At 35.8% G+C, this 15796-nt stretch overlaps 1 protein-coding gene across 1 annotated transcript in view; it reads right to left on the bottom strand.

Annotated features, from left to right (window-relative positions):
• xmas (RRM_XMAS2 and SAC3_GANP domain-containing protein xmas) overlaps window positions 1-15796 on the bottom strand; it is a 523534-nt gene that overhangs the window by 418866 nt on the left and 88872 nt on the right. The window contains exon 5 of the mRNA XM_090401436.1: window positions 7019-7216. Within this exon, the coding sequence (XP_090257562.1) occupies window positions 7019-7216 (198 nt within the window). The remainder of the gene's footprint in view (window positions 1-7018; window positions 7217-15796) is intronic.

Genomic DNA, 15796 nt, shown 5'->3' with positions numbered 1-15796 from the left:
CTGAAGCTACAGTCCGAGTTAAAGTTCTATTGTTAGGCATCTGCAAGCATGTGACTTCATGAGTGCACCAGTATCTGATAGCAGAGCTAAATGAGTCTCGTAAATTATAACTATAGTTACTGTTTATATGATGAGAGTCCAGGACAATTTCTTTAGACTTAACTATACGGCGTTCTACCTCGTCGTGGCATATATGAAGGTTTGATGTTGTGGTCCAGTTTATCTCATGTTGGCGGTCTTCACTATTTGTGTTCACTGAGAATAGGACATGGCTTGAGAGGGCGCTTGCTCTGGTTATGTTATAAGCATTATCCCTTTGATGTTCCTTGAGACGTAGGAGGATAGATTTCTCAGTTTGGCCATAATATGGCTTCCCACAGTCACATGCGATTTCATACACCCCTGGAAACTGAAGATGGTTGTGAGCCTGTTTTGGTTTGCTTAGAAATGATCTGAGTTTAGGAAGAGTGGAAAAGCATGTTTTTATGTTAAATTTATTCAGAATTCTTCTTAATTTCTGGGAGAGCGAGCTGATGTACGGTAAAGAGATATAACCTTTGGGGTTTTGAGGACGGTGGTAAAGTTGTTTATTAATAGTTTTTGTATTAAAGGTTATGGGGTGCTTAAGGGTCAAAGCTGTATAACTGAGAGGAGACCTCCACATAGCCTTTAAAGGAATGCAGAGAACCGACCAGGGCTTCTGACCTAATGTCCAATCCTCACCTTCTCATGGTGCACCCTGTTGGGTATCTTCCTGGACGAACGAGGATGGGCTGGCAATTTGGGATTGAGCCGACCAAATTGTATTCCTATTGGTTAAACCAAAATACAAAATGATGGTACAACATGACAAAATTTCATGCCGGCTGGGACATCGCCCTGTTAAACAAAGCCCCCGTTGAATTCGCCACGGAACCAGGGCGAACAGCGAAAAGTTAGCTACTGGAATCTGAATCTGAAAACAAACCCCAACTCAACATCATCAGAGTTAAAGATCAGTCCTATCAACATAAGAAGCCTGAATGGCAAAGAAATGCAGCTAGCGGAGGAATTAGATAAGTACCAGATCGACATAATAGGGGTGACTGAAGCAAAAAAGAAAAACTGGTGACATCTTTCTGAGCAATAAATACAAAATGTTATATTCAGGCAATGATAATCAAGGAAAAGAAGGAATAGCCATATTATTCAGCACTAAATACAAGGCTAATCTTCTTGAATATCAGGCAGTGTAAAGTAGAGTGATGTGGGCAAATATGAGAATGGGGAATTTGACAATGAGATTTATTTGTGTCTGTGATCCCACAGAAGGTTCTACTAAGGTAGAAGTGGAGGAATTTTTTGAGGATTTAGAGAAAGCAACTGACACAATGAAAAAGGAAAAGTTGGTCCTTGTTGGGGATCTAAATAGCAGAGTAGGAAGGGATTGTCAGACATACAAAAATATTTTGGGAAAATTTGGAGAAAAGAGCAAAGCTAATAATAATGGCAAATACCTGTTGGATTTCTGCTCAGGACATGGACTGGTTATTACTAACAACATGTTCCTACATAAAAATGTGCATAAATTCACATGGAGAGAAGCAGCAAGGAATAAGAAAAGTCTCATTGATTATGTTATTGTTGATAGTGATGTTTTCTCCCTGGTGTAGGACACAAGAGTGTACAGAGGATTTGTAATTGGAAGTGATCACTATTTAGTGTTGAGCAGGATAAAATTGAATTTTATATTGAAAAGAATGACATGTAAGAAAGTTTTAAAGTGAATAAAAGTTGAGCAGCTCTCAGATGTGAACTGTAGACAAAGATTATTGAAGCAAAAATGAAAGAGTTTGAGAAGAAGAACCAAACCTTGGAGATTCAGTGGCAAGCCTTGAAGAAAACCCTGATTGATTCAGCTAGGGAGGCACGTGGTGAAGTTGTCTGCAAGGATAGAAAAATTAGAACTCCATGATGGACACAAGAAGTTAAAGAGGCAGTGAAGGAAAAGAAATAAGCATATCAAAAGTTCCTGGCAAATAAGTCAGCTTGTGCTCTTAGAGAATAGAGAGACAAATGTAAGAAAGCTAAACAGTGTGTAAAACTAGCTAAACAAAAGTCATGGAAGGACTTTGGCAAGACCATAGAAAATAAATATCAAGAAAGTGGCAAAATATTCTGGAGGTTGTTGAAGAAGTTTAGGAATGGAGGAAAGAGTGCTGTAAAAGGAGTTAGAGATGATAAAGGTGACATGAAAACAGGAGAAAAGATATCCTTGAAGTATGGAGTAATTACTTTGAAAATTTGCTAAATGAAACAAGCAGTGATGACAGCACAGTGATAAAAAACACTGACCAGGCATGCAGTCAGGAATACATATCCATACTTGAAGTAGAAAAAGGAGTAGATGATATTTGACCAGAAATGCTGAAGTATGGTGGTATAAAACTCTTAGAGTGGCTGCACTGCATAGTTCAGAATGCCTGGACAGAGGGACGAATTCCAGACGATTGGACTAGAGCTCTCACAATACCCATATATAAGAAAATATAAATAAAACTGAATGTGAGAATTACAGAGGTATATCCCTACTGAGTGTTCCTGGCAAGATCTATGCAAGTATACTTGAGAAATGGTTGAGAAGAATTGTGGAAGAAAAGCTTGGTGAAGAACAGGCTGGATTCAGGTCAAATAGAGGCTGTCAGGATCAGATCTTCACTTTACGACAAATAGTGGAGAAATCATGGGAATATAACAAAGATCTGTATTTAAGTTTTGTCGATTTGGATAAGGCATATGTCAAGGTGCCAAGAGAGAAGCTATTCAATGCGCTACAGTTATATGGTGTCAATGGGGCATTATATCAAGAAATACTTAGTCTTCATTTGATTTGTAAGTCAGCAGTTAGAATTGAAGGAAGTACAGGAAGATGGTTTAATGTTAAAACTGGTATGAGTCAAGGATGTACATTATCCCCTCTGTTATTCATAATCTATATGGATCACATTATGAAGGAAAGTGGTATTAAAAGATGATATCAAAATTGGAGATGTTAATGTCAGCTCTTTGCTTTATGAGGATGATGTTACACTTCTAAATAAATCTGCTACAAGTCTGCAAGATTCTCTGACTAAATTGAATAACTGTTGTAATAGATATGGTATGAAGGTCAGCATTAAAAAGACAAAGACAATGAAAATAGGCAGAATCATTGAAAATGTCAACTGTGTTGTGAATGGAGAACCTGTAGAACAAGTAAAACATTTCAGCTACTTAGGCACGATTTTTAGTGAAGATGGTAAATTAAATATGGAAGTAGACAACAGAATCAACAAAGCTGGTATGGTAGGAAGTTAATTGAATAAATTCATATGGAATAAGAGAGAAATTAGTCGGAACATAAAATTAGCTATATACAAGACAGTGTTTAAACCAGTTTTAACTTATGGATATGAGAGTTGGGTCAGAAGTAAAACACTTGACCAAAGACTAGAGACCCGCAGATATGAGAAAGATTAGAGGCATGAACAGATGGCATCAATGGCAATATCATATTAAAAACGAGAATCTTTGGAAAGAACTTGACATTGTCAGCATCCAGGAATGTATTAGTAGAGCTAATCTCAGGTGGTATGGTCACTTAAACAGAATGGGCGAGGAAAGATTAGCAAAACAAGTGTTCTCTGCCAAGTTGGCAGGAAAATGACCCAGAGGAAGACCAAGATATAGGTGGATTGATACGGTACAAAGTGCCTTAGATGATAGAAATATAGGATCTGGTAATGTTGGAGTCTTGACAAGTAACAGACTGATTTGGAGGAAAATTGTAGATAGGAAGTTAGTAATGATGTAAATTTTTCATGTAGTACTATCATATCCTGTACATCCCTTGAGGGTACATGGCAGGAATTTGATGATGATGATGATAATTTTTGAAGAGTAGCCATTATTTGCGAAGGTTCTATACCGCTGTCCTCAAAACAACGTAGAAACACAGGACAATGCCAAAGGTTATATCTTTTTACTATACATCAGTTTGCTCTCCCATAAACTAAGACGAATTTTGAAAAAAATTTAACATAAAAACATGCTTTTCCACTCTTCCTAAACTCTGATCAATTCTAAGCAAACCAAAGCAGGCTCACAACCATCATCAGTTTCCAGGGGTGTATAAAATCATGTGACTGTGGGAAGCCATATTATGACCAAACTGAGAAGTCCATCCTCCTATGTCTCGAGGAACATCAAAGGGACATTGCTTACAACAGAACCAGAGCAAGAGGCTTCTCAAGCCATGTCCTGTTCTCAGTGAACACAAATAGTGAAGGCCGCCAACATGAAATAAACTAGATCACAACATCAAACCTTCATATATACCACGACAAGGAAGAACGCCGCATAGTTCACTCTAAAGAAATTGTCCTGGACTCTCCTCACATAAACAGTAACCTTAGTTATAATTTACCAGACTCACTTAGCTCTGTTATCAGATACTGGTGCATTCATGAAGTCACATGTTCACAGATGCCTAACAATAGAACTTTAGCCCGGACTGTAGCTTCAGTTCAAGCTTAACTGTAGTTTATAGTCGGTTTTGTAGTGGCACAATGTTTCTTTGTGGTGTTTTTTATGTTTGTTTTTAATGTTCTCATGCCTGAAGAAGTCAGCTTTCCGACGAAACATGTTGTGTGTTAAATAAAATTAACTGTTTGTCTAATTCTTGTAATTCAGTCAGTAAAAAATATGAACACACACACACACACACACACACACACACACACACACACACACACACACACACACACACACACACAGTTTCCAGGGAGTGTGTGTATACACACATATATATATGAAAAAAAGTGACCATGAAAAGTGAATAGAATTAAAAAAAAAAATAAAAAAAAAAATTTAAATATGAACATGTTAAAAGTTTTTTCACTTAGTTACAAATTAAATTAAAGGTGCCAAGAAATTATATTGTTATTTAATCCTTTATCCAAGTGTAAGGAAACAAAGTTTGAATGTGAAGAATCTTGAATGAAAATAATTCAAGTATCATAGCTTTTAACTCATTATCACCAGTTTTGGGTAACAGGGCAGCTAAATAAAAGAAATACATTAAGCAATGGATAGTACAAAGAGAATATAAAATGTGCATTTAAAAAAGACACTTCTTGTCATGATACTTCACACACAAACTTTGCTTGCACTTGGATAAAGGATTATACAAGAATATAATTTCTTGGCATCTTTAATTTAATTTGTAACCAAGTTAAAAAAACTTCATCTACTAGCTATAATCCAGAGTAATTTATTAATAAAGTGATACACCTTTTCACTACTTGTATATGGGAAATATGTGAATTCTGTAATACTTCAACCTTGGTATCTCTTCTGAATCTGGCTCCAGCTGATGAGATTTAACATTTGTCTTTAAGCTTGAATACAGGGAGTACAGCCATCTTGAGAATTTGATGAATTTAGGAGTGAAACAGCACTAGGAAATTATTAAAAATAATATTTAATGCTTCTAATATTACATCTCAGTTACAGAGAGACATTGTGATGGAGTACAAAATGAAACTTGTAACACAGAAACACATAACGGCAGCACAAACCTAACTGAAATATGTGGATGAAAGACTAGAGTCCTAACTAGGTAGGACACCCTCTAATGACACCTGTAGGCAGTCTAGGATGTAAACACGGATCTCAAAGAACTTGAGGGATGGTGATAGCATTACTGAAATCTTTCTGAAGAGAAGGTTGTGGATTGGGGGGATTGGGGATCTCAAAGAACTTGAGGGATGGTGATAGCATTACTGAAATCTTTCTGAAGAGAAGGTTGTGGATTGGGGGGAAGGACTGATTATTTTTTTGATATTGTGGGAACTGTAGCCATTAGATAGAAAAGTGCAATGTATATCACCATCCCCTCTGGCCAAGGTACATCAGAAAAAGTATCCAGAATCTTAAATACAATCTTTGCACTAATTTCAAGTCCCACTTAAAACTAGCCATCCTTGACCACTCTACTAAAGACAAACTCCCTCCCTTCTCAGTTCCAGGGGTATATAGAGTTTCTTGTTCCTGCAAGTATATAGAGTTTCTTGTTCCTACTATGAAAAGACAGGAAGATCAGATACCATCCAAATGTAAGAACATAAAAAATATATCTGCAGTCATAAATATGGTTAATCTGGTTCTGCAGACCATGCTTTGAATACAGCTCACAGAATCAATTGGAAAAAGACTATCATGCTCCATCACTGTAAATTTAGACGAGAAAGACTATTTTTAGAATCTGCTGCTGCTCCTAAAAATCAGCTTAATTTAAATAAATATGATTGCATAAACTTCCCAAATTATGGGAAACACTTAATACTTTTGAGGCTGCAGACAGGTGTCTAGAGAGGGTGCCCCACTTAATTATGACTCTAGTCTTTTGTCCACATGTTTCAGTTAGTTGTGTGCTGCCTGTTTGTGTGTGTGTGTGTGTGTGTGTGTGTTACAAGCTCATTTTGTACTCCCTGACGATGTCTCTGTAAGTGAGAAATACTGGAAACATTAAATACTATTTTTAATCTTTTCCTGTTGCTGTTTCACTCTTTCACTCCATTAAACTTTTATTGCGAGTTTTTCACAGCACTTAAGTGTTAACACATGAGATTTAGAGTATCTTGTAAATCACTTAGAGTTATGGAGAGGTACCCCCCCCCCCTCAAGCACTTAAACAGTACCTCAATAAAAGTCAAAACCAGTCTGAGTAATGGCACTTCTCATAATGCATATCATTATACATACCCAAAAGCATGTAAAGAGGCTTGTGACTGCAATGCAAAGTCTCTACACAGTAAGTAGAAAGTAGCCTTCTAATGAAGCTGGTTCAAGTGCAAGCTTTGTTTGCTTACAATTGGATTAAACAAGAATATAATTTCTTGGTATCTTTAATTTAATATGAATATTATAAGTATGTTGGTGTATTACACTGAATTTGACAAACTTCAAATGGATAAGAAAATTAATTATTTTTCTTTACCTGTATTTTCTGCAATAATTAAGCTTGAATCACTACTGGTTTCTTTTATTTTAGGAGTCCTTTTAGAAGATTTGGGAGATTTTCCCTTTGTTTTATTTGTCTCAGGGCGTTCTAAAATATGGTGATCTTCTGAAGCTTCTATCATAGATTTTAACTCATCATCAACATCATTATTACCTGTTTTGGGTAACACGGCAGCTAAATAAAAAGAATGTGTTAAGCAAAGGAGAATTCAAAGAGAGTATAAAAAAGTACATTTAAAAAATATAAATACAGAAGAATACAGAGATGAGAGTTCTGAAGAGAGAAAAAAAAAAAAAAGGTGAATAAATGGAATCAATGACAGAACCATCAAAAATGATGATATCAGAAAATAAACAATGTGATTATGGTAATCCTGCAATTATTTGACTACAGTAGGAAATCAATTTTATTGTCTGATAACTGAAGGGTTGGCTACCTAAAGGTATATTTACATGATGCTGCACCAAAAGTCAGTTTACAATTAACTATTGAAGATTAGGTTAATTAAAGGTTTGGTCATTAGAAGATCACATAACTGAGGGAGTGTAATATTCAAGCATTTTTAATAAAGGTTTGGACAAATCAGACAAAATTAAAAATGACAGTCCAATTTGGAAGCAAGCTGTTGAAGCAAATGCTATATCAGACTATCATGATATCCAGTATGGCATGTTCTCTTGGATATATTAATCAGAAAATGCTGCTCCTGATGATGGTATATGGATAGAAGAAAGCAATCTTGCTGAATACAAACATATTGGTGTACCTAGTTTAATAACAGTAATATATAATCTTCAACAAAACCCTGAAACCCATCCATTTGTAAAGTATTCAGGATAAAAATGGTACTTTTAATAGGGTTAGGTCATTTTGGCAGGCTTTCTTCTATCAAATTATTAATAATATTATTATCCAAGCCTTCTAGGGAGTAAAGGAGTCATTAAAGAGGCTATATATTACAAACTAGCTGTCATACTACCCTTCAACTCATTCACACTGGATGCACAAACTACTTCAACAGGCAAACTATTCCACTCATTCAATGTTCTGTGAGAGAAAAATCTATGTTACCAGAAGATAACTTCGATTTGGACAGGAAGTGAATTTTGCACTTACTGTCTTTACGAAGTTGGATTTGGATTTGAAGATGGTTGTTTTGCATTTATTATGTGCTTCAGCATAGGCCAAGTATGAAGCTGCTGGGATTCTTGTTGCAAACTACCTATGGTAAGCTAATTTTTTTTTTCTTCAACTGTTTTCATGCATCTTCTGTTGTCCCAGGGTTTGGAAGCAGACAAGAATTTGAGAATAGCCAATTAAGTTTACGCAGTGATGATGATTTCTTTGACTCACTCAATGCAAGTGAATGGGTCAGAAAAGCCAAAGCAATAATCAAACCATAGAAAGGAAGAGTACTAGTTCTAGAGCAGTATTTCTCAATTTTTTTGGATCATGCACCGCCTCAACGTCTCATTATGCTAGAGGGGGCATCAAAGATTTTGATGCCCCCCCTCTACATAATAGTCAGCTAAATATGTACATGTACATTTTCTAATTGCCCCCCAAAATATTCAAATCGCCCCATGTTGAGAAACACTGTTCTAGAGGTAATCATTCCACTTGGTACCTTTGTAGCGCCAAAGGACACAAAGTTGGTAGGAGAGAGAGAGAGCATTCTGTGTCAGTGGAAACTTGCAGAACACTGTGATCTGAGTTGCCAAGAGTACAGATGACTGTTACGATGTATCTAGCAGGAGAGCTGGTTAAAAAAAGATCAAGTATATTGGAAAAGTGGGCAGGCTATCAGAAATTCAGATAGGTTTTTTGTTGTTTTCAGCATATTTTTGGATGGGGAGTGGTAAATTTAGCAGATGAATGTTACTGAATGGAGCAAGGAAACTTTGGAAGGTAAGAAAAGTTTTATATGATTATTTTTGCTATTTTTTTGTAGGAATTGTTTTCTCATTCATGCCACTATTGTTTTAGATGGTGTTTTTCATGATTGGGATATCAGAAATTTAACAGAGAAGATAAATGAAAGCTTTATGAACACGTCTTCAAATACAGAAAGTATCCAGTCTCACATCCATGCATGGTCTCAATACTATCCTGTGCCTATTGCTAAACTCAGACTCCCTCCAGTCATGATCTAGCAAAGTAACTGGCAATAACATTATCTGTCAGTTGATTAGAAATTCTCCTGACATATTAACATGAGGTTCAAGCCTATGTACTAACTAGTGGCCTGCCTACAAAACTGGTTTAGTGCAACATCTTCAAAATAAAGAGATACTCTCTAATTAAGTACAGTGTGTGTGTGTGTGTTCCTCTTCTAGATAACTTAGGCTGTTTTGTTCCACAGACAGGAAACTGGCCTGAGAATATATAGTGAAAGCAGATTTCACTGTCAGGGCATATAATTAGCCACAAGAGGTGATCTGAACATGGGAAATTGATTAGAAGAAGTTTACAGAATAGACACTAAATCTAAGGTTGACTAAGTAGGCTTGAACTAGGAACTGGAATATTGGATTGTAGTGATATTAACATGAAGTTCAAGCCTATGTACTAACTATTGGCCTGCCTGCAGAACTGTTTTAGTGCAACATCTCAACTAAACACTTAGGCAATTCTCATAAGAGTTTGTCGAATTAATTATAGAAAGAAAAAGTAAGATCAGAATCACAGCTAATAACTGAATACTTATGGAGGGGGGGGGGGGTATTAGAAAACAAACTAGTAATTCAGTTCTATAGACTTAACCCAGAATGGTTGTCTATAAAAGGTTTTCCACATTGCAAAAAGAACCAGCTGTAGGGTTGAATTCTAGTGCAGCACAGAGCTTGTGAATGTCATGAAGTAGAACAGGCCTGCACAACTTGATTGTCTTTGAGGGCCAAACCCAACTTGGACCACCTGACCAAGGGCTAGATCACTTCGGACCTAAAATCTTAGACTAGTCCACTGCAGCTAAACTTAAGTAAATTTGTTAGTAGGTCTATAGTAAATACTAATTAATATGCATATTTAAATTTTTTAGAGTTATAATTAAAATTATAATCAAAATTATTTACAAACAGATATAGCTGCAAAATTTCTCAATAAAAACCACTTAAACATAAACACAAAGTTTACTAATAATTTCATTGAGAATATCACACTTATTCTCAGTGAAATATCAGTGACTGAATGTCACAATGTGATACATTGCATTTCTTTGTTCCACTATTTCATCAAAGTTTAGTGTCATGTTTGAAGTGGCCGTTCTTAATATGGCCTCTAAATTGATAACACTTAAAGATGAACGCTGTTTGGTTTTGTTCAAGTTCATGACCGAAAATGTTTGTTCACAAGTATATGTGCTCCCAAACATACAAAATACCTTGTAGGCAATATCCAACAAACTTTTAAATTTATCCTGATCCAGAATAGAATAAAACTTTTGTAAAGTATTCTCCCTATGCTTAACCCGATAGTTTTCAGAACACTGGAGATCAATAACTTCTATCTGGAGTTGGCAGGTAGACTTCCTGCTTCGACAGAAAATGGATCTTCAGTCACTTTTATGTGGACTTTGTCTTCATTACTCAATGGCATTCTTTTCTGAAATTCCTCACTTAGAAGTGATATGTGCTTCTTATATTTTCCACCCATCATTGAATGATATTCTGATGGAATATTCTGTCGACAAGTTAAGAAATGTGACATATCCCCCTTAGCAAGTTGATTTTCAAACAAACTTAATTTCATTTTGAATGCCTGTATAAGAGACATTAACTGAAAAACAAATTTATTTTTTCCTTGAAGCTGTAAGTCCTTCACTTACAGCTTCAAGTCTTTTGGGTCACTTCATACAAGTGACCCAAAATGTCACACAAGAAAAATAAATCTTGATTCCATTCTTCATCCATTATTTCTAGGAATTTTTTCATATCTTGAGATTTCAAAAATTCAACTAGTTCATTTTTTAGAGCGACAAAGCGTGACAAAATTTAACCATGGCTCAACCAACATACATCAGTGTGGTATGGCAGATCCCAGTACGTCATTTTCTTCTAGAAATGCCTGAAACATTCTGTATTTCACACCCCAAGCTTGAATATAGTTGACCAGAGCAAATACTACTTTAATCACATGATCAAACTGCAAAACCTTTGAACATAACACCTGATGATGAATTAGGCAGTGAAATTTTGTGAATGGTTTATCTGCATACTGTTCAATAAATGTTATAGCACCAACATCTTTTCCACACATAGATGGGGCAACATCAGTGCAAACTGCTATTAAATTCTTGAAATTTAAGGTTTTTCGGTTAAACACTTTATTACATTTTCTGCGATCTCCTTTCCTGTTGTTCTTCCTTTCATTGAACACAAACCAGCAAGCTCCTCTGTCACCTCAAAGTTCTTATTAACGCCTCTTACATATATTAAAAGCTGTGCAGTATCTTTCACGTCAGTACTTTCATCCATAGCAAGCGAATAATAGACAAATTCACTAGCCGATTTTTGCAGGTTATCTTTAAGATCCTCGGCAACATCAGCCACCCTGCGCTGAACAGTCATATGGGACAAACTGATATTTTCAAAATTATTTTTCTTATCAGGACACAATTCGAAAACGGCAATCATCAGACACTTTTTTATCAACTCTCCCTCAGTAAATGATTTGCCAGCACAAACTATTTCTTGTGGCATTTTTAAGCTTACCTTTGTGGTAACTTCATTTGCAGATGTCACTTTTTAAAGGCTTGTTGCTTACTGCTAAGGACTTTCAATAACTTTGCTTCTTTTATTTGCTTTTCACTTGCATCCAACTTGCCAAGGTTAGGATGTTTCGATTCAAAATGACATCTCAGATTGTACTCTTTCAGCACAGCGATAGATTCCTGGCAAACAATGCACACTATTTTGTCCTTAAACAATGTAAAAAAATATTTATTTGTCTGCTCAGGGTTAAATGCTCGATGTTCCGAATCTATTTTACGCTTTTTACTTAAGCTCATTGTGTCGAGATTGACAATATTAATTACAAAATACTAATTATGAAAAACTCACAATAATGCAGGTTATGATAACAGTTATGTAATGTATTGCTCCAGCTACAACCAACCACTACACCCAAAGCCAGTCAAGGCATGGCCAACTTTGTGTAATACGATTCGTTCTCTTCGTAGAGATGAAGTCGTTATCACAGAGATGTAACTTTGAATTTCCCTGCAGCGACACTAGCACTAACAAAACCTCGAAGCGATTGTAATAATTTGTTATTAAATACGATAGTGGGAATAACTCCAAATGTCATTTATTGTCGAATTGAAAGAAACATGATTGTGACATTAATCGCATGAACGTAAACATGCAGAGTCATAGTAAAAATTTAATTCAACGCTAGGAAAAAATGGTCTAATTTCATATTCCTCCGTATGATTAAATAATTCAATCAGGCAGATGGGCCAAAATAAATAGCATTGCAGGCCGCAGGCGGTATGTTGTGCAGGCCTGAAGTAGAAGATAATTTTCAATCTTCTTCTTCATGCAGCTTCCTCAGTGAGAGGGTACAGCATCATGTCCTTCCAGTTCTGTATGTTGGTGGCTTTCCTTTTTGTTTCTGCACAGCCATGTGATCCTGTCCATGATCTTATATATTAATGCCATATCCTTCGTTTTTTTCCTCTTTATCCTTTTCCCATAATTTTTCCTTCTAAAACTGTTAGTATCCTCTGTCCTGGTGAAACTCTCAGTACATGTCGCACCAATCTCATCTTTCTCTGGATCATTTCCTGTAATAAAGATCTCTGTGTTCTCATTCTCTGTAGGACATCTGTATTTGTCACATGTTCTGTCCACGAGATTTTCACAGCTCTCCTATAGCACCACATTTCAAAGGCCATTATCTGTTGCCTTACTCTCTTCTTGAATATCCAGGTCTCACTTCCATATGTGAAAATTGGCCACACTAATGTTCTTATCATTCTTTTCTTTGTCTCGATATTCACAGAACTTCTGAGCAGATCTTTATTTTTCCAGAATGCATCTTTAGCTATGGCTGTTCTTATTTTTATTTCTTTATCTTGCTTTCCATCTGCAGTAAAGTAGGTGCCTAAATATTTGTATTCTGTTGTATGTTCAATTTTCATATTGTTTATGAATATTTCTGGCTCGGATCTGTTTTCTTTTGAGATTTTCATAAATTTGGTCTTTTTTGCATTTATATCTAATTCAAATTCTTTACCTTCTTCAATTAGTAGCTGCAGTAATTTGATTAATTTGTTTCTGTTTTCTGCTATTAGAATGGTATCATCAGCATATTTAAGATTATTGTATTTTATACCATTGATATTAATTCCTATTTTTTGTTTTTCAATCTTTTTCATCACTGTCTCACTATAGATATTGATTTGTTGAAAGGATACAACCTTGTCTAACTCCTCTTTTTATTTTCACTACAGAAGTCTCAGAGTTAAACAGCTGCATTTTCTGTTTGGTGTAAATCATTTTTATAATCCTAAGTACATGATCTTCTATGTCTAATTTATCTAATATATTTTGAACATTTTATTATGTTTTACCAGGTCAAAAGCCTTCTGAAAGTCTATAAAGCATATGTAAATGTTCCTATTTCTTTCAAGTGATCTTTCTATAAGTATTTTTAGTTCCAGGATAGCATTAATGGTTCCCATTCCTCTTCTGAAGCCTTTCTGTTGCTCACTCAATTCTCCGCTTAAGGCTCTTTCAATTTGTTTGTTAACAATGGTTAAAATAATTTTAGATGCATGGGATATTAGGCTCACAGCAGTTCTGTAATCCTTGCAATTTTATGCATTATTTTTCTTTGGAACTGGTATGCAGATAGATGTTGTAAAAACTTCAGGTAATTCTATTGTTCTATAGATGTCCTGAATGGATTCCACTAAATAGTTGTTATTATTGCCAGTCAAAGCTTTCAGCAGCTCAGCCGGGATATTATCACACCCAAGGGATTTATTATTAGGAAGATTCTTAATTACGTGTTCTATCTCCTTTCTTGTCGGTAGAGTGGTATCTGTTGTTACGTTTAACTTAAGGTGTCGTGAATCATCTAACATGCTACCATTATCATCATCATAGTGATCTGATAAGTACTCCACCCATCTTCCATTTATCTTTTCCTTATCAATGATTATGTTTCCATCTTTGTCCTTGATGTTATTAGACTATGTATGTTTTGCTTTTCCATTAAGTTCTTTCACTTTCAGGAATGCTTTTCTGGTTTTGTTCTTATTTTGTAATTCTTCTATTTTGGTGCACTGCCTATTTATCCAGATTTCTTTCAATCGTCTGTATAACTGTTTGATTCTTTTATCTAATGCTTTATATCTTAATCTTTCTTCTTTATTTGCTCCTCTTTTCCATGTTCTTCTTTCATCGATAAGGTTGATTACTTCTATGTGTTATCCATGATTTTTTCTTTCTTTCTTCTTGCTTATTGATGTGGTTTTTAGCAGATGTTATGATACCTGCTTGTAGTCTATTCCACTGAGAGAGTTCATTTTGCAAATGTGCAAACAGCAGTTCTGAAACATTTTCATCAAATTTTGATTTAACTATTGGATTTTGTACCATTTGCAGATCCCATTTTAGGGGTTGACTTCTTTTAATTTTTATTGTTTTCAGGCGAATATTTATCTTCATTATGACCAGTCTATAATCAGATCCACAGTCAGCACTTGGCATCACCTTTGAGTTCCGTATTCCACTGAAGTAATGTTTACTGACCACAATATAGTCTAATTGATTTTTGTATCTTCCAACCGGACTTTCCGATGTGTATCTTGCTGTTGATTTTTGATCAAAATAAGTGTTAGTAATGATGAGACTGCATGTTACAGAAATCAGCTTTTGTCCTCTCTCATTCCGAATTCTAAGTCCAAATGAACCCACGTGTGTAGATGTTCCCTCTGATACCAGTTTTGCGTTCCAGTCACCCAAAGCACAAATAACTCGATCTTTCTTGGCTCCAACTTCCTTTATACACCATTCTATTTCATCATACGTTATTCATTTCTGCTTCCTCATTCCGGTATGTAGGAGCATATATCTGGATGATCAGCATATCTCTAGGTTTAGACTTCACTAGAATTGTCATTACTCTATCTGATTTTTTGATGACATGGATAATGTTTTTATTAGTTTTTTTCTCTACAATAAACGCTACACCTCTCCTTGATATTTCACCACCTGACTTATATATTTTATATATCTTGCCATTTGGAAGTTTCAACTCAAAATCTGATGATCCTTTCCAAAAGGTTTCACTTATTCCTAGTATACAATATTCAATCTCTCTCATCACATTAGCCAATTTCCCAGATTTATTCGATCCTCTTGCATTCCAAGCAGCAATATTCAAGCAATTTCTGTGTTGAGTTTCTTTATAGCAGTCACAGATTGATGATACCGCAGGGCCTGCTACATCACCCTGACACCACCGTTCCGGGCATATCGAGACTACACGGGCTTTATCTCTTTTCTGTTTAGACATGATGCTTTACATAGCAGCATTTTTTACAGAATGGGCACCAGAACCATCCAACCCCTAATATGAATGAAGGATCACAGCTGTCATTGGTTAATGGGTCCCGTGGACCTAGCAGGGAGGCCTACAAAGTAGTGCCACCGACCATCCCCCCTCATCTACCACCAATGGGATGCCCTGATGAGCCAAGACAGCCCAGTGACCGGTAATTTTCAATGCTTGGTGTAAAATCAC

This window comes from Typopeltis vanoorti, chromosome 12 (assembly GCF_054136105.1).
Source record: "Typopeltis vanoorti isolate ZY-2024b chromosome 12, IOZ_Tvanoo_1.0, whole genome shotgun sequence".
NCBI lineage: Eukaryota > Metazoa > Arthropoda > Arachnida > Uropygi > Thelyphonidae > Typopeltis > Typopeltis vanoorti.
Note: the sequence above shows the minus strand (reverse complement) of the source record. Positions and strands in the feature narration are given on the sequence as shown.